The sequence below is a fragment of the Rhinoderma darwinii genome, chromosome 11 (genome assembly GCF_050947455.1).
Source record: "Rhinoderma darwinii isolate aRhiDar2 chromosome 11, aRhiDar2.hap1, whole genome shotgun sequence".
In the NCBI taxonomy this organism is placed as follows: domain Eukaryota; kingdom Metazoa; phylum Chordata; class Amphibia; order Anura; family Rhinodermatidae; genus Rhinoderma; species Rhinoderma darwinii.
In genome coordinates, this window is record NC_134697.1 from 13,340,350 (window position 1) to 13,362,966 (window position 22,617).

At 41.4% G+C, this 22,617-nt stretch overlaps 1 protein-coding gene across 1 annotated transcript in view; it reads right to left on the reverse strand.

Annotated features, from left to right (window-relative positions):
- The window catches only part of LOC142663871 (ovostatin-like), a 44,266-nt gene that overhangs the window by 15,034 nt on the left and 6,615 nt on the right, over nucleotides 1–22,617 (reverse strand). Inside the window, exons 2-23 of the mRNA XM_075842704.1 lie at nucleotides 22,300–22,483; nucleotides 21,738–21,894; nucleotides 20,679–20,731; nucleotides 18,828–18,848; nucleotides 17,825–17,993; nucleotides 16,593–16,677; nucleotides 15,131–15,257; nucleotides 14,510–14,624; nucleotides 14,182–14,297; nucleotides 12,956–13,114; nucleotides 11,299–11,529; nucleotides 10,480–10,537; nucleotides 9,923–10,065; nucleotides 8,044–8,193; nucleotides 6,487–6,657; nucleotides 5,927–6,065; nucleotides 5,699–5,810; nucleotides 4,823–5,054; nucleotides 3,329–3,449; nucleotides 2,551–2,669; nucleotides 1,125–1,176; nucleotides 564–647 (exon numbers count right to left, since the gene is read on the reverse strand). Coding sequence (XP_075698819.1) covers nucleotides 564–647; nucleotides 1,125–1,176; nucleotides 2,551–2,669; nucleotides 3,329–3,449; nucleotides 4,823–5,054; nucleotides 5,699–5,810; nucleotides 5,927–6,065; nucleotides 6,487–6,657; nucleotides 8,044–8,193; nucleotides 9,923–10,065; nucleotides 10,480–10,537; nucleotides 11,299–11,529; nucleotides 12,956–13,114; nucleotides 14,182–14,297; nucleotides 14,510–14,624; nucleotides 15,131–15,257; nucleotides 16,593–16,677; nucleotides 17,825–17,993; nucleotides 18,828–18,848; nucleotides 20,679–20,731; nucleotides 21,738–21,894; nucleotides 22,300–22,483 — 2,798 coding nt within the window. The remainder of the gene's footprint in view (nucleotides 1–563; nucleotides 648–1,124; nucleotides 1,177–2,550; nucleotides 2,670–3,328; nucleotides 3,450–4,822; nucleotides 5,055–5,698; nucleotides 5,811–5,926; nucleotides 6,066–6,486; nucleotides 6,658–8,043; nucleotides 8,194–9,922; nucleotides 10,066–10,479; nucleotides 10,538–11,298; nucleotides 11,530–12,955; nucleotides 13,115–14,181; nucleotides 14,298–14,509; nucleotides 14,625–15,130; nucleotides 15,258–16,592; nucleotides 16,678–17,824; nucleotides 17,994–18,827; nucleotides 18,849–20,678; nucleotides 20,732–21,737; nucleotides 21,895–22,299; nucleotides 22,484–22,617) is intronic.

A 22,617-nucleotide genomic window follows, 5' to 3' on the forward strand; every position in this document is an offset into this window, starting at 1 on the left:
TTAGGGCATATGCAGGTCAGATGGGACCGCTTCATTAGACAAGCAGATATCATGGGACAACTAGGGGGTCACCATGTATTACATGGTTGCCGATACTATTTCCCTATAGTGGCCACTGCTGGGGAAATAATGAGCGGCTGCACAGAGCTAGAGAAGCTGGACTCGCAGTGATCACCTGATCGCTGTGGTGATTTCTTTCAGAGTGGTTGTCCAAGTAGGACTGTCTCTAATTGAAGCATTTTTTATTTTTTTATTTTTTTTAGTTAAAACTACTAAATTCTAAAGACTTCCCAGGTAGCATCATCAAGTATAAAAAAATATTTCTAGCCAATATAATCTGGGATTCGGTGTGTCAGAGATCAATGTTGAAATGCCAATGGGAGGGGGGGGGGGGAGCTGCCTACCAGACATCGCCCATGGGCAAGGGAGGTGGCGTTTCTGAAAAACAAAGAGTCCCTTTTTTTTTTCTAACCCTTTTAAAACATCCACAGATCAGACATTTGAAGGAAACCAATTATGTAAAAGGACAACACATTAATACTGTATATCGAAGCGCATCTCACCTATTACGGTAACTTTCGCCGTTACTGCATCTTCCACACACTGTTCAGGAAGCGAAATGTTGACGGGTATCACTACACTTGTATCTGAAATAAATGAACATGGTAAATACTTTAAGTAGAATGAAAGTTTATGGGCGTAATAAATCAGGGTAACAGGCAAAGGAGCGGCTACGAGTCCCAGCAGCTGAGGGACCCACCTCCAATGTTAGAATAAAAAAACCCAGAGGGGGGCAATCAAGAAAAATGCAGGTCATTGAAAGACCAAAGTCCCGCAGCAGTGACCAGGATCATAACCTCGCCATATCTTGAAGACACTGCTGAGTGGTTCCCCTACACAAGTTTTGCTATGGGGCCCCATGGTTAAGTGTGGACATACAGATGTAGCATACCGGAGTTTCTCATTTGGCACAAATTAGTATAGAATACTGAAACTAATTAATGACATGGTTTATAGGAGACCTGAATTGAAATAATGATCTAATATCTAATTCTTTATTCTATAGCACTGTCTGGCGGTCTCGCTCATAGTTTTACCTTTCAGCATTGGTCCCATGATCTTACCTTTTACGCATACTAAGGTGCTCTTGGTTACTTCTTTGGGTATGCCCTCGGGCTAAATAGAGGTAAAAAACAGAGTTAAAGCAACCAGTTACCATATTCTGCAGAAAATATATCAGTTTCACACTGATGGGGACTGGTCACATCTCCTTTTGAGGGCAGCACAGGACGATATAGGGAGATTCTTGGCTTGGGGAAATATTTTCTATGATTGAATTCAGTATTGTATATTTAAAAAAATAAATAAAAAAAATTAGAGAATATATATATATATATATATATATATATATATATAAAGTTTACATGCTGCCTGTCCACACGGAAAAAGCCTGAGAGTCCTGCTCCCCCCCACACACATTCATTGATTCATACAGGGAAAACGGTCAGTATATAGGGATAGCGGTCAATCACTGTGTGGGGAGATCAGGACTTTCCTAGAAGTAGACTGGGGAAGCAGGACTACCAGGCTTTCTAGGAGAAGTCCAGGTAGTATTTACCATTTATTTTTTTTATGGTCATATGTTTAAAACGAGAGACAAAGATGCAAAATGTTGAAGTCTATAACTATAAGCAACCACCCCCATTTTCACGAGACATCTGTATACAATGTTAGTGTGGACGTAGGTTTAAGAATCGCTCCAGATTGTGTGCAGCCTAAAAACTATACCAAAATCATAGAAAACCTAATATCTCCAAGCTCAGCGCTTTACCCTCTTTTCAATGGTGCCTTCAGATTGGAGACCTGACAGAACCCCTTAAATGGGTTGTCCAAAGTCTTATTATGGCTGAAATACAAAGAGGATAACATCTCCTCAGAGCTATGGAGGATCACTTCCTGCTCAGTATGGATTCACTGTTGAGTTGGAAGCTGTGTAATCTGAGACAGACTGGTTACTACAGACAGATTGTATATAAGAGAGTTAAGCAGAAGGCTGTAGACATTGTATCTCTAGCAGCCAGACTCTCACATCTGATGTATCAGTTCAACTGGGGAAAAAAAAAAAAAAAAGGCATACCTACTGGGGGTGCCAAGAAGTACCTGGCCCTGGTGTCAGAGGGAGCCCAAAGGTCCCTCTACCACATATAACACCAGCGTCACAAATGGCACGTTGTGGGCCCGTTGCAGATTTTGCGTTGGGGCCCAGGAGCTTCACTTTCCGCCTGTGCTACTTTTTCGCTTCTCTGACCAGTCGTATCATGTAAATCTCAATCTCAGCTTGTCCTACTTAGATTTCCCCCCCCCCAAAAAATGGGTAGAGGGGGCCCCTACATATTTCCCAGCAAATACAGGTTAATCAACCCAAATGCCAAACCGTGCACTCCACCTGTATTAGGATTTTGTCTACAGTCATTCCTTTTTAATAGAATTTCTACCGTCATAACGTTTAATGTAGTTTTCACTTCTATTAGGCTTCAGAAAGGAAAATACCTCTACAATGATGGATCGTATGATGGTATCTTTACGAGAGGGCACATTGGGGTCAGGGGCACCTTCGCATGTATCTCCAATATGAACAGTTTCACCTGTTATTCGGACTATCACCACACCTGCAAAGTGGAAGCATAGACATTGAGTAGACTTCAACATTGTGTGATAATTTTTTTTTCTTATGTACACCAAGATCACAGGAGGAGATTTGAAGGGGTCGTCCCATTCAAATGCCTTTAGAAAAAAAATCAATCATATTGCCCCCCCCCCCCCTCTACACCGGCCATATGTCACAAGACGACACATGGATGGGGGTTGTTTTGGGATGGTCTCATTAAGGGCCCACAAATACAACTCTTTGGATCAGACCGAATGGGCTTGAAAAATTATTGTGAGCACTCAAGACAGTAATGCACATTTAAACTAAATATTTGAGAGATGTTTAAAGCTGAAGTGGGGGTTTCTAGTATAGAAAACCTATTTTAATCTACCCTATTAGAAAACATTAAGATAAGGGGGGGGGGGTTTACAAAGAGCAACTCTCGCTCTGGAGGACCTGTCTTGCATTACACAAACAACCTATTGATATGAAAGAGCACTGTAATGCTTCATGTCCCCTGTGGGGGCACTGCAGAGAATCTGAACACAATTCCAGGCTTCCTCTGAGGTTAGAGCATATTGTTGATGGCCCAGCATTTTGTCGCTTTGATCAGTTTATTGCAAATTAATCCTTTTAACAAGTAAGAAGTCTTCAAAGCGGAATACCCCTTTATCTTACCTACGGATTTGGCTTTCATAGTAAAGGAGTATGAGGCTCTTTCCCCAAAGCAAACACATTGGACGCGGTCATCTATCGGCTCTACTGTGTAGTCCTCAGAATGAGCTAATATTGCACGGACCTGCAGACAGACAGAATATGATGGAACTTATGGATGAGTTGCCAGGATTTATAAAAGCACATAAGCAAAGGTTTACTACAGCACTGCACAGCTATAGCCTGCGAAGGAGATCATGGATAGAGGTGGCACAAAAGTTCTAGCACCTACACGCTAACCCAGAACGCTTAACTAGGAGTTACCCAGGCAAAAGATTCAGTTCTTACTGCCCATGCAAAATGGCCCGTTTCCCTGATCTCCTGGCACTACCTAAACCAACCAGCACTGAGGGGGGGGGAACATGCCCTGCCAGAACTCTAGATACCCCTGCACTAACCTTATGGTAATGTAGGAAACCAAAAGAATGCCAGTTTGTGGTGCAGTAGATCAGATGAGGAGCCATTTCTTCCCACGTTCACTTTAAAGCTACTCCATTTGTATGTTAGATATTAGTTTTTAAAATGTTTTAAGTACTGGGGTTACCCAGAGATGTATTACATTATGGTTTTTGGTACTTTAGATGATAGGGACATCATAGGGACATGCCGGACGTTTCCATTAGAAGAGGTCTGGGCACGGAGACTCCCACTAGCTTCCGAACTCTACAGAGCTCCATGACTGCTCGGGTCCCATCAGTAAAAGTCATAGACTTGCATTACAACCTATGGCCCGTCTTAACAGTTCTCAAAGCCAAAAGAAGCCGGGTAAAACTGATGGGGCAGAGCATCTGGCAGAATTTAATGTATTATGGGCAGTCTCTGAAGGCAAATTTGATTATTATAAGTCCTGTGTTTTTAATTATTTTTTATTTTTTTTAAAAAGACCCACCTTTCTTTTAGTGAATGCAAGCAATGGGTGATAATTATTAGGAGTGCACTCTACGAGAGGTGTGCCGCTCTCTGGGTTTGTAGCAAAGAGGGCTAGCGGGGCATGTGCTCTGAGTGCTGGATGCCAAAGGAGGCACCAAGCCTCTCGTATCTACATACCCTGGCAGAGATAAAGGTTGGGCAATGCCCTGGGTGTATTAAGCCTCGTTGCTCTCCCCAGTGCAGTGTGCGTTGGCTTCATCAACAGGGCAAACATATGTAGATAAATCTAATGCAGACTAAAAACAACGCAAAGTCGGACATGGTGTTTATGCCGACACTTTTCCATATAGAAAAGGTTGCTCTCCTGTCCGGTGTAAAAACTGTGGAGCAGAGCAGACTTCGTGCTGTAATATGCGTTATCTGCATATGACCACCTTTTTAACATCGGGAATTCAATATCTGGAGCATAGTTTACAATGAAAAACGTAGTGGGTAAGACACTAAACTTTTCTTGTCTTGATCCCACCACCCTGCCTCCCCCCGGCTTCACCCCTGACGAGTATAAACCACACAACACTGAAAGCTCACCTTGGCACATTTGTTCAAGTAATTGGATATCACAACTCTTACAATGAGGGTCTCCCCTCGGACAAAGGAATAAGGAAGAAAGTCGGCTACAAAGAACTCCTGGAAGGAGGTGAAGTTGGCCGGGTATTGGGTCATCCCAAAACCAGACCCATGATCCAAACAGATCATGTCGCCTTTCCATTCAGTGATGGTGCCAGGAACCTCCAATGGTAAAGAAAGTAAACCACTTTCCCTGTGAGAGAAAAATAAAACAAAGTTTAAGAAACTTTGAAAACAGACAGAATAAAAAAGGCAATAAACTTGGATTCCAGAACACAAAAAAACACAAATGCAAGTGCAGCAGGCCAAGACTAACCTACCGGGAGCCGGTGTATCCCCCAATGAGTCCTAAAACCCAAGTACCTTAGACAATCCCCAGCAGGATGATATAAAGTTTCTGAAATCAACGTTTCCCTTGAAAACAGCTCCGTATTGTCAGAAGTTTTTGGCTCAGCGTGTGAACATACCAACTGATGTGTGTATGGGGGATATTCTTTATAAAAAATTGTGGGGAAGGGGGGGGGGGAATTTGTATAATAGTTTGTGGGGATTACTGCCCCCACACAGTAGTGCTCTCCATAGCTGCCCCAACAGTATAATGCCCCATAGCGGTCCCCACAATGGTGGGGAGACAACACAAAACTATCATGTCAGGAGGAGCCTGCCCACTCAAGTGCCACATAGAGTAAAAATATGCATTAGGCAAATAAACGAAAAATACCCAAAAAGCACAGGTTACAAATATCTGCACCTCATCTACCCAAGGAGGGATAGTCACTTTAATATTTTAAATTATACATTTTTTAACTAAGACTTTACCGTTTGTTAAACACTTACCCAATATAAGTTTTATTGAAAAACCATAATTCAGGAAATTTATCCCGCACACTGTTGATCTCATTAGTAGCACCCTGATCACTGGAAACTGCAAATGCTTCTGCGGGCCTTGCTGCATTAAAGAATAATAGTTGTGTCATCAATCCAGAACTTATACAAATGTTAAACAGTATGTAAGCCTTCATACAAGCGCAATAGACAGTCACAAACATTACAGAAGAGGATTACCATCCACAGAACTGAAAGCTAGAATATTTGCAGTATTTAACCCGCCATTCCAGACAGGTGGTCGTCCAAAAAAAGTAGGCTGCCCGCACAACGTAGGTTTTCCCAATCTGGTTTCTGTAATAAGATGTAGACCGACACTCTGAAAGACACAGAAAACACATATCACCACGATATAAAGACAATAGAAACAAAGTCAATTCCAAAAATCTATACCCCCCCCAAATAAAAATTCTATCCTATACCAGGTCTAGCTAAAACTTTAAGTCAGTCTTCCTGAGTGTTTCTCACTCATCCCTTTCTGTTCATTGACATTGCAAAGTGTCTTAAACCAGAAAACTCATTCCTACAACTACACGGAACCGGGCCGATTTGCTTGGAACGCAGATAAGCAATAGGCTTCAAAGTTTTCCCATCTTATACAATGAGAGAAGTCTAAAAAGTAATTATTCTGAATACAGAAGAGGAAAACATGGCCGGCACCCTCTGTCCTAGACACACTGCCCATTTCATAGCTGGGATGTCCAATAATAATTCTGCGTGTCCAGAGTACACATACTCACTCTCAACTGCTCAGTGGTGTCTCCTTCATTGGGGAAGGCGGTCGGTGTATAGTACAAACCATCAATCAGGACCTGTTTATTAGAATCGATACAGGGAGGTTCAGGTGGAGCTACATTGTATCCTGCGATGTCGTAGCCATATAGACTGTTGTATTGTAGAGAAGAATACACCTGAAAGAGAAAGGTCATCTAGTCATGAAGAGTCCTACCTTTGGTTTTGTTGTCTGCTATGGGGCAATAAGTGCCAACTGGTCAGTATATTCTTTAAGATTTTGCACTTCTCATATTGGAATGGGCATGCTCAGGCCATGTGGTTAGGGTGTACTTCATGGGAGAAGGGATAGTGTACGGTATGTGTGGCACACCATGCACATTTTATGGCCCTTTCAACTGAATGGGGCAAGCTGCAATACGAGGCACCACCACTCGTATGGACAAGCAGATGGTGCCACTGTTAAGTGGCCCCAATCATTGGGTTGATCTGCAGTGGTCCCGGAGGTTTGAACACCCTTATCAAACATTTATCGCCCATCAAATTATATAGTCTTGGGGAAACCCTTCAAGTCTGAATCGATGGCTGTAGTACTCATCCATCTAGATGATTAGTGTCAGTGCCATAAGGGTTACAATTATCTTTTTTTTTTTTTATGTGCCCCCATCAGATCACCGACTTGTTTCCTACCAGAGCAGAACCTGATCATGACCTACAAATTACTGTAGATTTATTAAGCCAAATTCCTTTTAGACATGGAGTTTTTGCCAAGAGTACCAATCCTCAACCCTATTTCTTTTGACTGGTCTCCCCATCTGCTTTAGCATCGATGGGACATCTTTCCTTTTTGTCATACATTGTCAATGCTCTGTGCTTCACAGAATAACTACTGGTGACCAAAACAACTTTATCTAATCCATGTACGAACAACCTAGTCACCAGTACAGGAAGTTAGTCAGAATAAAAAAAAAAAAAAAAAAAAGCCAAGCAAGTCTAAGGGTATGTTCACATGGAGTTTTGACACATTTGATGCGGAAACTGCATCAGAAAACACACCAAAAAACAGCCGAAAATGCCTCCAATTGATTTCTATGGGAGGCGTTTTTTCCCCCCGCGAGCGGAAAAACAGTCTCGCAGGAAAAAGCAGCAACATGCCCTATCTTCGGGTGTTTGTCTCTGACCTCCCATTGACATCAATGGAAGGCAGAGAAAGCGTATTTCACTGCGTTTTTGCCCATCGGCGCTCAGTAGCTGCGGGCAAAAAAAAAAAAAAAAAAAAAAAAAAAAAAAAAAAAAAAAAAAAAATCGGCGTGCAGGCAAAGCAAAATCTGCCTCAAAATTTTTAACTGAATTTTGAGGCAAATTTTCTGCCTGCAAAAAAGTCTGAACCTAACCTTAGAGGTTGAGAGATTTTCAAAAATACCAGGGGAAATTGAAGTAAATCCCCATAACAAATAAAGTGGTTGCTTGCACTAGAAGCCTTTGTAAATTGAGAGCTGCGATCTGACTGGTTGCCATTGGCAATTCTTCTACTTTTCGATTAACCCTCCCACAAAGTATTTTACCGTTGCAGGTGTGAGAGGCTCTTCTTGGTTTAAAAGCAGAAGGCTTGAATCGTAGATCCTCACGGCACACAGAGAACGTGATGCTGAAGTAATCTCCAAGTTAACAGTGGAACCAGGTGCTCCTCTCTCTTCAGAGAATTGCAAAGAATACTGAAATAAAATAAAAAAAGTAGTCAATAAAAATCTGTAGAATGGACTCAATCGAGATAGGCCATTGCTTCAATGTATTGTACCCTATTGAACCAACACAGGCTTGGAGCAAAAAAAGTTACACCAGGTCAGGGACGCATCGCCTGGTGGGATGAAGACAAAATCTGGGGCCATTGCCTCTATTACCGCCCTGAGAGGCAAAATAAATGTCACTGATAAGATCCTGAGCACATCCCTGCACCTCTGAATCCAACTCCTCAGCAGGACCTCCTTCCCAGATCCTGTCCAGCACTTATTATCCTCCAGGTCATGACCAACGTCTAGAGGCCACCACCGGTTTTCTCTTCCTTGATCTTAAAGGATTAGTTCTACTACCACCACCGTCTTTTGGCAAGTTTACTTTGAGCAATTCCCTATGCTGTAGAAGTTGCACTAACAGCTATCCTATCAGTGTCCCTGGAAGCTTTTGACTAATCACCACACTGTTGATTAGGAGTCTCCTGGACAGAAATAACGATGTTGCAGAGGAAAGCTTACTAGTCGGATATGTAAATTACTTGGAAGAGATAAGGTGTTCTGTTGAGACCGGACTACAAATATCTGAGTCAATGTCAGTATCAACTTTTTCCTCCTAAGGCTACCCTGTAGTAATGGGGCACAATTTTTCCATGGCTCCAAGTTTTTTTTGTTTTTATAGAGCAAAAAGGGGCGCCACTTATCTATTTTGAGGCCATTACACAAGTAATGTTTCACACCGCTATTCGAGTTATTAGTGCACTCTTCCTAGGTCCAATGGAAAACTGAATTTTCTAGGAAAGATCCTCACAGGAATTCATACTTAAATTGAGCGAAATTTATTAGGTGCACTGGGTCACAGATGGAAAAAACCTATTGAACCCAAGGCACAGATGGAAAAAAAACCAATATGTCTTTGCTTATGTACACCATGTTTACTTATCTCTAGTATACAAAGTAATAATAGAAGAATTAGTCTGAAGGAGTCAAGTTTATTTTGTTCAAGAAAAAGTAAACTATTTAAATTAGGGCATTTTCTTTTCCATCTCTAAACCGCAGATTGTAGAGAAATGATATCTGCAGACTAATGCCCCCAAATAAATCCCTTAAATTTTGCTTTTTATCTCCTTGACACTGTTCCAATGTAACTTCATAGCCATCCTCTTTCTTGACCAAATCAAGATACCATTTTTATACACTACAGCAGCTTTTATATCATACAATGCAAAAAATACACATCTGTATGGAGCTTCATTCTGTACACAGTGGAATTTGTCTGCATTCTCTGACTTTACTATTTCTTGCTTTTATGTTGTAGATTCAGTCAGAGGAAGTTTTTAGCTAAGGCCTCATGCACATGACGGTATGGGTTTTTACGGTCTGAAAACACGGATCCGATGGCTACACATCCGTAGCGGTCCACAATTGTGTAAGAGTCCGTAGACTTCTATGGGCGAGTCCGTTCCGCCTCTGCAGGCAAGAATAGGACATGTTCTATAATTTGCGGATCATTTCTACGGCCCGGACAAATCCGTAAACATACGGAAAGGTGTCAGTGGCCAATAGAAATTAATTGGTCCACTATTTCATCCGCAATTACAGGTGAGAATTAAGGTTGTGTGCATGAGGCCTAAAGATGGACAGTTGTAAGGCCAGAGCTACATGGGAGAACTGGCCCATACCAGACAAAAACTGTCTTTGAATTTTTCTTTACCTGATTACTAAAGCACTTCTCCGTATTGAGACTAATCGTGTCGGTCACAACCTCTTTCGCCATCATGTAGTAGACCACAACGTCAATAACTGGAACATGCTCCGAAGTGATTGGCACATTAATGAGAAATTCCCCTTGCAAAGCTGTAATGTAGGAGTAAAACAAACCAGTCAATAGATAGGAGTGATAAATAGATAGTGGTTGCCCAGTGGAAGGTGGGCTCACACAATTTGATCAGCTTTGTCTAAAAGGGGGTTTTGAACTCTGAATACAAAAAAAGATATATTAAAGGGGGGGGGGGGTGTCCAGTATTAGAAACACATGGCTGCTTTCTTCCTGAAACAGTGCCACACCGGTCTAGAGGTTGTGTGTGGTATTGCAGATCAGTCCCATTGACATATGGACAAATGCAACACTGTCTCTGGGGAAAAAAAACACCCATGTTATTCCTAATCCTGTAAAACTCTTTTAAGGAATCAGCACAGAACGTTTAACCCAAAAACTATTTTATGAAAAAAAAAAAAAAGTGGACATTTACTTAATATAGTAATACTCACAGTTGGTCAGATCTGCTGGAATTTGACCAAATTCTACAATCTTGGTCCTTGACATGATCTACAGAAATGAGCAAAAATAAAAACAAACATGTCCTTAGAAAATGAGGCTTGACATAAAGGTGACTTGACATAGAAGTTAGACTTGACTAATGTATAGGTTAAAGCAGGGCAGCCTAAGGCAGAGTTCCCACGAGCCGGATACACTGTAAAAATCACGGAGTGTATCAGACCTGGAACCCGCAGCACCTTCCATCTGTTTTTTTGGATGGAATTTCCACTGCACAACTCTGCGATTTTTGCAGCGTAATCGCTGCGAAAAAGCCACAAAACTTTGTTGCAGGTTTAGCATCCCCATTGAATTCAACGATGAAAACCCACAACAGAAAAACGCAGCATAAATGGACATGCTGCGGAAGTAAACTCTGCATCGCAGGTCAATTAACGCTCACGCAGCGTGGGCATGAGGTTGACTAAATCTCATTCACTACTGTAGATGCTGTGGAATTTCCACACAGAATTATATTGCGGAAATTCTGCAGCGTTTACGCTACGTGGGAACCCGGCCTTAATGTTGAATGGTCCTCTGTGTGGTACTCTCCTGATGCCCCTACCCCCATATACTACAGTAGGTTGCCTGAGTGGTAACACCGCCATAGTGCTCAAATGGCAACATAGTGACCGACAACGGATGTATAATGTCTAAATATTAAAATTCGTAATAAATCTGGTTAAATCGGTTTCTTGGAATGTCTTTAGTGGTTGCAGTTATTGTCGTTTCCACGATCGCTTGTATCCGACCTCGTCGCTGAATATACTCACCATGTAGTTGAAATGTGCGGTGGTTTCACCTTCTTGAAGTCCTGATTTACCAAATATGTACTTGACTTTAAGAGTATAGGTTTGTCCGCATTGTAGCTCCCCTTTAGGCCCTTCTATATTCACAAAGCTACCAGACCGAGAATAGAAGCGTGTGATGGAGTAGACGTCATTGGAATAAGTGGGCACTATATAGTTAGAATCATAACATTGCTCGACATTCTTGTAAATGACCTGGGGAAAATAAAAAATAAAATAAAAGTAAGACTATGAAAACAAAATTTACTGAGATTAGAACAAAAAAAAAAAAAAAAAAAAGTAGTCATCTGTGTTAGGAGGCCTAGTCTCACGTTACCATTCTGGACTGGCCTTAGGTTTCTGGATGCCCTATGCAGTACCCCTGTTATGGTGTACCATGTAGTGCCCAAATAATGCTTCCCAAGCAAACTAGGGAATGCAAGATCCTGGTGTCCAGGCCATCAGTGCCATTGGTACCTCCTTCAGTAGTGACAGGCAATGCACCCTGTGCGACCGCACAGGTCTCATACCCCTAAGGCCGGCCCCGCTACCATGAGATAGTAAAAAAAAAAATAGTAATTTTAGATTTCTTAACTACTCAACTGATGAAAATCGTAGCATGTAATAGTCCAGTTTGTTGTGATCCTTAGACCACACCGGACCTGCCTGGAAGTACACGACCATATATCTACGGCTAGAAAAAAAACACTTTTGCATTCTATGCCTTGTAACAGACCCAACTAAGTTGGGGATGGATCTTAAATCACTGTTCAGTGGTCTGACTTTTGCAGAACTAAAACCCAATGCTAAAATATAGAATTAATAGCACGCGTGAGTATGTTCCTGTAAATTGCTCATTTTCTAGGTGTGTAGGGTTCCATGGCATTGAGGTAAAGCGCCCCCTGCTGCTCTCCAGCAATGTACACAACAAGTAGGAGCTATGACGTTAGCGATCAACCAATAAGAGGAGCATTAACTCTTCTATTGCATTTTTCTGCAGCCATGGACTCCATGTTGAAATACCTAGAAGCAGCATTGGGGGGGGGGGGGGGGGGGGGGAATAAAAAAATTATGCAGGTATGTTATTTATAATATATTATATTAAAACACTGCTATGTGATACATCAAGATCTTCTGCAATTTTTCTGGATAAATTGCATCATATGCACATGATATATTAGCCATCAAATCTAAAATGAATTCAGTGAATCAAGAAACAAGAGTGTCCAGGCCACCCATATGGATTTATGATCTCTAATTGACATTGCAGAAAATATTAGAAGAATCTTTTAAAAGTTCGTCCAGGATTAGGAGAAAGCCTTAAAAAAATAAGCGCCTTATCCGTCCAGAGGTAGCACCTGGTATTGCAGCTAGTCTACAGTGAATGAGACTAGGCTGCAATAGCAAACAACCTGTGGACAGGTGTGGTGTAGTTTTATTTTTTTAATTAAATTGAAATGCAGCCATGTTTTTCTAATTATGGACAACTCCTTTAAATATATTTGGAATAATCTCTGGATCAACCCCTGGCCCTAACCAACAAGAAGCTGAGCAGGCATTGTGCTAGGTGTAAGTCACAGTAATCTTTTTATACATTACCCAGCCCTGCAGGAAGATCGAATGTTGCATCTCATCCACTCACCTGAATATTAACCACCGATTGCTCCAGATTGGAGGTATCGATGAAGTCCTGGGCTTTGCCATTGGCATCTGTGGTGAGATTCTTAAGAGTTTTCCCATCTACTTGCAATTCAATGATCTGGTCACTCAGTGGATTTCCAAGTCCATCAACTGCAGTTAACTGAAAAAAATGTAATACATTTGAGGTTAAAAATATGGTCAACATTTTTTGTTCTTAACCCCTTAATGACCAGGCCTGAAAAGGCCTTAATGCCCAGCTACATTTAGGTTTTTTTGCCTCTGCCTTTCAGCCGCCATTACTTTAATATTTCATCGACGTGGCTGTCTGAGGCTTTGTTTTACGCGGGAGAAATTGTATATTTTTCCTGCACAGTGTGGGTGTACATTATAAAAAAAAACATTTTGCCTAGTTTGTTCAATTAAACAGTTGTGTAGATATTGAATGTGTGTAGATTAGTTTATGTAACGCATGGACAGTAAAATATATTTAGCTAATTAATTACTTTTTTGGACATTAAAAAAAAGGTAGCAAATAATAATCCCATGAAGAGAACTTTATTTTCATTTCACATTATAATAACACATTAGCAGTGTGCGGTGTAACTATGAAGCAGGCCGGTGCCATAGTGTGTCCTAACAGCAGGCATACAGGACAGCCCTGGGGTCTTTTCTAGGTCTCCAGGGCTTACTGCAGAGAATCCCCCAGTATCAGATTATTGGGTTCCCCATGACGTGATCGAAGAGGATAGTCCCCTTTGATCATGCTGTGGCGATCAAAGGGTTAGACAGCTGGGGGTCGGAGTTTCCTCCCATCCCAGCTGTATTCAATAGGCCTCTCTAAGTGCAGGAGCTCTTTGGAGCCCTCGTAGGCCTATTCTGCAGGGAGTCGCTGTAGATTATGGACCTGCACCACCTGCCATCAAAAGACAGTGGGCGATCGGGAAGGAGTTAGAATTTTCCACCCAAATTTTTTAGGTAGGTAATGTCCACATAAAAGTTTGGATGGCTTGGGCAGAGAAACGTACTTCTGATGGATGAGCGGTGGTGCAACAAAGCTGGAAATCTATGACCCCATAGAATTCCCGTAGCGTCATTTATGGTGGTTGGCCGAAGCCACCAGCACTTCCACCATGTCCATTTCTCATGAAGATGATATAGTCACCATTTCACAAACTTCACCCTGGAGTTTGAAAAAGAGTTGGATAGACACTTTAGGAATGGACTTACCTCTGTATAAAAGGGAATACCCTTTTTGTAATACGTATCCATGTTCTCACGGTTAAAAGACACACGACCCAACAGGCTGGTGATGCTGATGAACTTTGACTCAGTCACTTGGATTCCTATTAAAGAGAAACTACTTATAAGGCAGGTAACTTATATGTATCTATCAAGATCACAGCTGCCATACATAAGTATATGACTTGTACATTTTAGAAGACTTTAATGTATCTCGGAGCCATGGTAAGAAGGATCGGAGAGCATTGAGTGGTTTGGTCCACGTTAACATTGTATTCAGTCATCGAAACATAAATCAAGACGACATTTCCTTTACCTGAGCCTTCTTCAGTCACAGTTATTTGTAGATTAAGTCCCATATTGTATCCGGACCGATCAAGTTGGAAAGGGGTCAGTTCAAGTTCTCCACTTAATGTACCATTGGAATCCAACTGTTAGGCAGATTAACAAAAATATTATTAAAGGGTGTATCAGCATAGTAAGATGGATAGAGAACTGCCACACCAGTTCTTGCTTTCAGTCTCCATGCAGATGGTGCCCTGGTCAGATACGAACGCATGACTACACAAAAACATGGAACTTGGATTGCTCTGTGCCCTTTTTTTTTGCACCCTGAAAAGATGTTCCTTATAGTGCTCAATAATGCAGCAACTGATTTGCACCACCATGCAGTGCCTAAACAGTACCATACAGTGCACAGATAACATTGCCATAAGGTGCCAAAATAAATGCCATTTAGTTGCCTAAAAAAAATATTCATGATCAATGAACTAGTGAAGGCAGCTGTTTCATATGAACTACCCTATGTTTTGGCACCATGTGTGGGTGTCCCGGCCCTCAAAGCCAGTGGTGCCCACTTCAGTAGTGAATGATAAGCCATCATTAGCCATGTCTGCAAATTTGATGTCTTTACGATTTTAGTTCTAGGTGTACTTACTAATCCAGAGATGGGTACGCAGAGGCCATCTGGGTTCCGGTTGCAGGAATTTCCTGGGTAATAATTTATCGGTGGTCTGCATACTCTTCCGGTGACCTCTCCAGGGACTCCCTGGCCGTAGGTGTACCTAGGAGAGAAGACAAAGCTTAATACCTAACTGGAATAGTATAAGTGAGATGCAGATATTACACAATAGTATTTGTGTCATTGCTTCTTGGGCAAAAGACAATGCTAAATGGAGTTTGTCTTCTTGGGTTGTACCTTCATAGTTTTCGTTTTACATGCTATACCCATAGGAGTACCACTGGGTTCCTCAGTTCGATTGTCATCCTGAACATTGCACCCCACTAAATAATGTATCATTACAAGGAAGGGATGGACAAGTCAAGCATCTTCTGTCCAATGCATAAGAGAAGAGTAGCCATATTTTTATTAGTGGCCCTGCTCTCCTCCATAAATGTATAGGCATAAAGAGACTCAGTATAGTAAGGCTGGTGTCACAACTGCATTGCTGCTAGAGGCCAGCAGAGGGCGAGCATTAGTATCACTTTATAGGAGCACTCGACCTGTAGGTAGTTGCTTAGTCATCAGCCCCGGTGGTGAGATTCCTGGCGTTTATGTCTGCCGTTGCCTGGGTATGGCCCAAAATTTGGCTATACTTCGCTTAAATCGGATTTATTAGTTTACGGACTTCTGGCCTGACCTTCTCTGGACATGACGCTGCCCGCCTGTTACAAACTCACATCTATTTGACCGCAATATGTTTTGTACCCGCCATCTGCAGTCCGACCACCTATTGGGGGCCACGACCTAGGAACCATACATCCTTGCGATAAATAATGCAGTGTGTGGGGTGTGTTATGTATAGATTTTTTTTATTTTTTAAGATTTGAAATTGTGTCGGAATCAGATTTTCCTCTGCAAAAACCACATTTGATATTTGTCGCGGGTTTTATGTACGTTTTCTCAGAAGATGGTTTCTGCAGCATGTGGATGAGATTTGTTCAAATCTCCACTTTGCTGCTGCTGTATTATGCTGCAGATTTTATTTAGTTAAATGAGTTGCGGAAAGTTGGCAGCTAGTCTACCCGTGTGCACATACCCTTAAGCTCGGCCCCCTATGCAAAATCTGCTACATCACTCACCAACCTTGTGTTATTTTAAATGCTGGTGTCTTCCTATATGTCAGAGCGACCTTTGGGCCCAATTTGGCACAACTGCTATTTCTGCACCCCCTCTAGCCGTGCCCCCGGCTGTGTCACAAGTTGTCAGTTTGTGGAATAGAGTACTGTATTTCCTGCACGGATTCCTCTATGAATACACTATCAAATTACTGATTGAAATCCTGTTGACACCTAATAAAATAGTTCTAAACCTAGACAAGGATAAATTACCTTAAAGGTTTTGTATAGAAAACTGGTTATTAGGACTGTGGCACGTTTCTGGTTTAGGGGGCACTTACCGGGCAGTGACTTTGTATGACAAGGTGTTGTCCAGGATGGTTATGGAATTGGGAGCGGATACTTCTGACCCAAAGTTGGGCAAAACTGAAACACAAGAGGGTGAACAATGGTGATATTTTGTGTAAAATCCTGAAAAGATCAGTATTCAATAACATAATTCTAAAATAGACTGTCCATTGGTCAAAAATGTCAGATCTGAATCAGCAGTAATGTTTATAGTCAAGTGGATTTAGAAACGCAAAGGTCTGTTATGACCAATATCTTAGGAGTAGCTTCAAACCATATTATCCCTTATTGTTGTGGTACCATTTGAGCCAATACTAGATCCAAATGCTCAGTACCAGCTGTAATGACCTAAAGGGGATTACGCCCTTTGGATCGCCCCTTTTTGTGGAGAAGGTCCCCGTTATCTTATGCTCTGTTAAATTAATAAATGTAGTTACTAAGAGAAAGCTCAGAGTCCGACACAGTTAGGACTTGTGCACATGACTATAAACTAAAAAGGTTATAGGAGATTAGGATTTACCCCAAAGAGCTGAGTTTTTGCTTGCTCAGCTCTTTCCATAACGGACATAGACCTCAATGGGGAGAGTCTAGCATTGCCACCTTTCCATTTAAGTTATATGGAGAATGAGCCAAGCGGGAATCTAAACAGGGTCACCAGACCCAAGTTCTGCACCCATCAGGCATTTATAGCATATTCTGTGGATATGCCAAGAAAGCCTGTGGCGGGACTAGCCCTTTAACATGTAACTATTACTAAATTAAAAATAAAAATTCCTCTCCCTCCTTAGGCAGCTGTAGATAAATATTAGATGTAGTTCAGCCCGATCACAAGTCTAAACTGCATATGTTTTGCCTTCTCTTTATTGGTTTCTGTAAAGGTTAGATCTTCTCTGTCCATGCTCGCTGAGTGGGCGGGCTCTTCCTGATGTGATGTAAGAGCTGTGATGTGCGCTGGGCCAATCAGATGTCTCCACTCCCCCCTGCTCCTTCCTCCCCTCTCAGCATGTGTGCTTACATATAACCTGATGAAATGTTGCAGCAGCATACCCCTACTCCCCGCCTTATACAGTTAGAAAGTACAGGGGGGGGGGGAATTTATGGCCCGCACATATTAATCCTGTCCTGGGAGGTGAGGAGAGTTCACACCGGGCTATTGAAGGCCAGTAAAGATAAACTACTGCTTCTAAAATTAAAAAGACTAGAATAATAATAATTCGGTACATACCATACTCATCAACTGTGAATCTTTTAGTAACTGGGCTTTGAGACTGTCTTTCAATTGTGAACTGGTACGTTCCAAGGTCTGGATCATCGAGTATATCAAAGTCTAACGACAGAATGCTGTTCTCGGTTTGCTGGTTTACCCATTGAAAGAGACGGTTCCCAGAAGGGTCCTATATACATGTAGAACAAAAACCATGCATGCGCACACAAGAAAAAAAAAAAAATATAAATCTTAACTAATAGAATGTACATAAAGATCCAGGATTTATAGAATAATATTAATAGAAATACAATTGGACACAATGGTCATTTATAAAAGACTGGCATTTAATGGGAGCATTCTGATAATGAAGTCACTATATGGACATGCTTTGTTTTTAGTGGTGTACAGCACGGTAGCATTTTTTATGTGTACTGTATGGGGAAGTTACGTGTATAATACGGCAGCGTTAAGCACTTGGATTACAATTACTCCTATTACAAAGAGCACTGACTGTCTATCAGGTCTGTGAAGTATCAATTGACAATATCCCGCATCTACAAGTCAGAATAGGACTGCAACAGGGAAAATCTTTTTTTTGTCAAACTTACGATATAGTTTAGCTTCGTGCAACTCCGTAAATCTTAAGCACGTCAAATAAGTCTAAGGGTCAACTCAGTTATTTAGCACTGATTTTGACGTGGAAACAGTCTGAATCAGTGCCCAAAAAAATAAAAAAGTTGTGCCCTTTTTTCAGGAATTTGTCTGACTACCCATTGACTTCAATGGGCAGGCAAAGGCGGTTTTCGCAACTTTTGTTGCCTGTGGCGCTCAACGGCCGCAGCTGAAAAACGCAGCAAGTTTCCTGCCAGCAGATCAAAATCTGCCACAAAATCCCTGAAGGAATTTTAGGCAGATTTTTCGGCTTGCAAAAAAACTGAACTAGGGCTAAAGAGGTTTTCATACACGCAACAAAGACATATGGAGACACAAATTATATTCAACGACCACTCCATTTTCTTACCTGTACGTAGATAAGCGGATACTAAGAAGAAAGGGAGATGAAGAAAATTATAACTATGCAGAAAATGCAAGAACTAAAATACCGCCCCCTATGTACGAGAATATAACTACTATAATACTGCTCGCTATATACAAGAATATAACTACTATAATACTGCTTCTATATACAAGAATATAACTACTATAATACTGCTCCTATATACAAGAATATAACTACTATAATACTGCCTCCTATATACAAGAATATAACTACTATAATACTGCCCCCTATATACAAGACTATAACTACTATAATACTGCTCTCATATACAAGATTACTATATTACTGCCCCCTATATACACACACACACGAATATAACTACTATAACAGAATTAGACTTCAGGTTTTTGTTAACCATAAGAATGCAGCAATTTGAGTGGTTAAAGAAGAAGAGGTTCACAGCATGTCCAAAGAGTTATTTATCAGGGCCAGCGACAAGCAAACCTGGGCAGAATCTAGATTAACATGATCTATGCTTGTCAAGTAGACGAGTTGCCCACTATGACTCAAGACCCCCCCCCCCCCCCATACACTTTAAATTAGTGTTGTTAGAACCTGCCATTTTCGGCGGGTCAGTCGACCATCTGATGTGTATGGCGACCTGTTGAATTTTAAGACGCGATCCTTTTGTTCCCGGAGGATATAAGCGGCTATTAGAGGTGTCTGGCTGCAATTTACTCCCCACTGTAAACAAGAGCTGGGCCGACAGCTATTGACAGTGTATTGCCACTTACACTCCCAAGAAGGAGAAACGAGTAATGCCTGTAATGTGGGACTCAAAGGGAGATAGTGTTTCTATGCTCACCTTATAGTACAAACACTATTGTAAGTTCCCTTTCACACTGCGTTTTCAGTATTCTGTCGGAGGAATAAGTCAAGAGGACATACAGCTCTAACTGAAAGCTGCAATGTATCCCACTGTATAGGCATACAATGACCTAAGTCACCTATACAGCCCCCTTGCCTAGATACGTTGCCCTCCACCCATGAGCCCTCTGTTGTCCCTCACTCACTCTTAGACCCTCTTCATCAGATGGATGCACGGCTATATTGGATTCCCCCAGCCCTGCAATGTCAGGAGCGGTACGGTGTCTAGCTTGTAACCCCCCTACTTCAGCCCATAGCCAGAGTCCCCCGACTGCACCCGCTTTAAAATAGTGTTGCTGTGTTTGGGGACCCTAAGCGGCTTTCTAACTTTGCCCAGGGAAGCTCCAGTGACATAACGGTCCATATATGGTAACTGTCCATATACGGTCAGTTCAGTCACTAGAGCTTCCAGAGGTATACATTTAACAAAAGCCTGTAACTTATGCCATACAGTGGCTTGTCACATTGTACATCTAATGGATGCCTCTTTTTTTTACTAGACACCTCTGGATAGAATAGCGTAGACGACTACCCTTTCCAGCCAGCTGAAAAAAGTCATACCAGCTGTATACCGCCTGGCAGAGGCCAAAAGGACTTTTAGCCTTTGTCAGTAGAATGGGTATGTTTTACGTATGAGTCTGGAGCTTTCCCAATGAATAAGTCAAACAGAAGGGAAAATGCAGTGCAGAAGGGCCCTAAGCTTTTAATGGGGACCCATGCTGAACCTCAATGCTGTAGGTTTGGATAGTCCCAGTATTGTAGATACTTCGAGGAACGCTTGTAACTTTGCTATCTTATTTCAGAGGACTGTTTAGCCCTCCAGAGCAGGAATCAATCTTTAGAAATGGTGGTCCACATTAGAAGTTTCAGCAGTGAAATATTCTTTGTATATATTCTCCCCCCTAGTGAAGACACTCATAGCACAGACAAACAGCGTATACTCACCATGTCCTCCACTAGCTGTAAATTATTATTCAATGCAATCACATTCAAATGCACTGTAAAATAAAGGAATAAATCAGTCATGAATTTCTAAACTGAACCCTTAAATATAGCAGGATATTTTTTGATGATTTTCTCCCGATTGCTTTTTTAATCCTCCAAATAGTTAACTTCTAGCTATACAGTGACATCCCTGCTAATGTATCAAGCCCTGGGTGCCAGAAGGGATGCCAACAAGCCTATATGCCTTGGCTTTGGTATTTAGAAACAAAGCTTGGACTGAACTAAATCCTGGATAATGGTAAATATATATATATATATATATATATATATATATATATATATATATATATATATATATATATATATAAGCCCTTCAATGACGGCTCCCAGTACCTCCTTGGTGAGAACACCTGTGAAAGTAGTAAGGTCAGATTCTGGGTTAAAGAAACATCAAAAAGTGCCCGAAAAGAGACGGTGAGCCAATAATTAAAACCACTGCAAAAATATTTTTGCACACCGGACAAAGGGCCCGACCAGGCCACTGTATATAAGGCTATGTTCACAATTGCATTTGGCATGCTGTTCAAAGGTGGTGTTACTTTTGATGGCAAGAATAAGTTAATGGGGTGTGCCAGGAGGTCTCTTGGATCATTCCGGCACACCAATATGGCTACTGATATGAATGGAGGAAATAGCATATGGGAACCTAAATCTACCTGGAAACGCCAATTGCAAATAGGCGCACACACCTATGGACTGTTGTGAGGTATGAGAAATTATCAAAGAATTCACAACAAAACTTGACAGCATCAATATGGCAAAAATATAATAGTATTTATTAACACATCCCAAGCACATCAAAAAGCTACGTTCAGGAGCCTCTCAAGCATGTGTAACTGGGAGAACTTGAAACTTTACATTACACGGTCACTTTTACAAAATTGGCCACTGCAACAAGACAGAATGACCCCGTCAAGTATTTTAGGTCAAGGGAACCAATTAAGATCAGTTAAAAACCCAAAACAATGGACTGATCAATCAAGTGAAGTGTCAACTTACCGGTCTGTCCAGGCTTGAAAATGGACTTTTCTAACTGGATTAATGTCGTTTTTCCTGTCGGAGCCACCACCACAGCCCTGCGGGCTGTATAGCTGAAATTAGTGGCAACTGCACTGAATGTAAGAAAGACAGGGGCGGCAGAAAGTAACTTTGGGACCTGATAGAAGAAAAAAAATAAACAGAAACGGAATTAATCTTTTTTTATTTGATGGTGTCATGTGTAGAATCTCATAATGATCTTAATTGCATTCAGTGGATAAGACCTAAAGGGCTTTGCCGAAAACACTAATGAAATTTCTAACAAACATAACAAATATTGATAGCAGGAACCCTCATCATTCCGAAAGATGAATCAGTAGAAAGGGATTGGTCTTGCAATTAAATGGAGAGTTATTGCCCATGTCATGACCACCTCATTTGAAGATCCAGATCTAGTTCTTGTTTATTGGCTCAAATACCAGCCCCTTCTCCATATCATATAACATCCCATAAAACTCTTTTTGGACAAACTCTGTAAATACCAAACTTAATAATCTGCTAAAAACTTAAATCTGGGACAAACCTGAAATTCTTGACATATGAAGGTGTTCTCCACTGGCACCTGCTGGCTGAGGATTGTGTAATTCACACCGCTGACCTCAAGGATTACATCTACACCAACAGGTTCCAAGTGCCGCTTGACCTCTAAACATCCTTTGGCCATTTCTTCACTCTTCAGCAAAGCTGGGATTGAGAAGGCACATTGTCTACAGGGAAACAAGAAGAAGCGGTTTGGAATACAAAGGTTAGCCAATTTGCTATGACACAGAAGTCCCCTTTCACATATTTTTAATTCATACCACCAATATATTATAGTAGTTCACATAGACGGATATCTCCC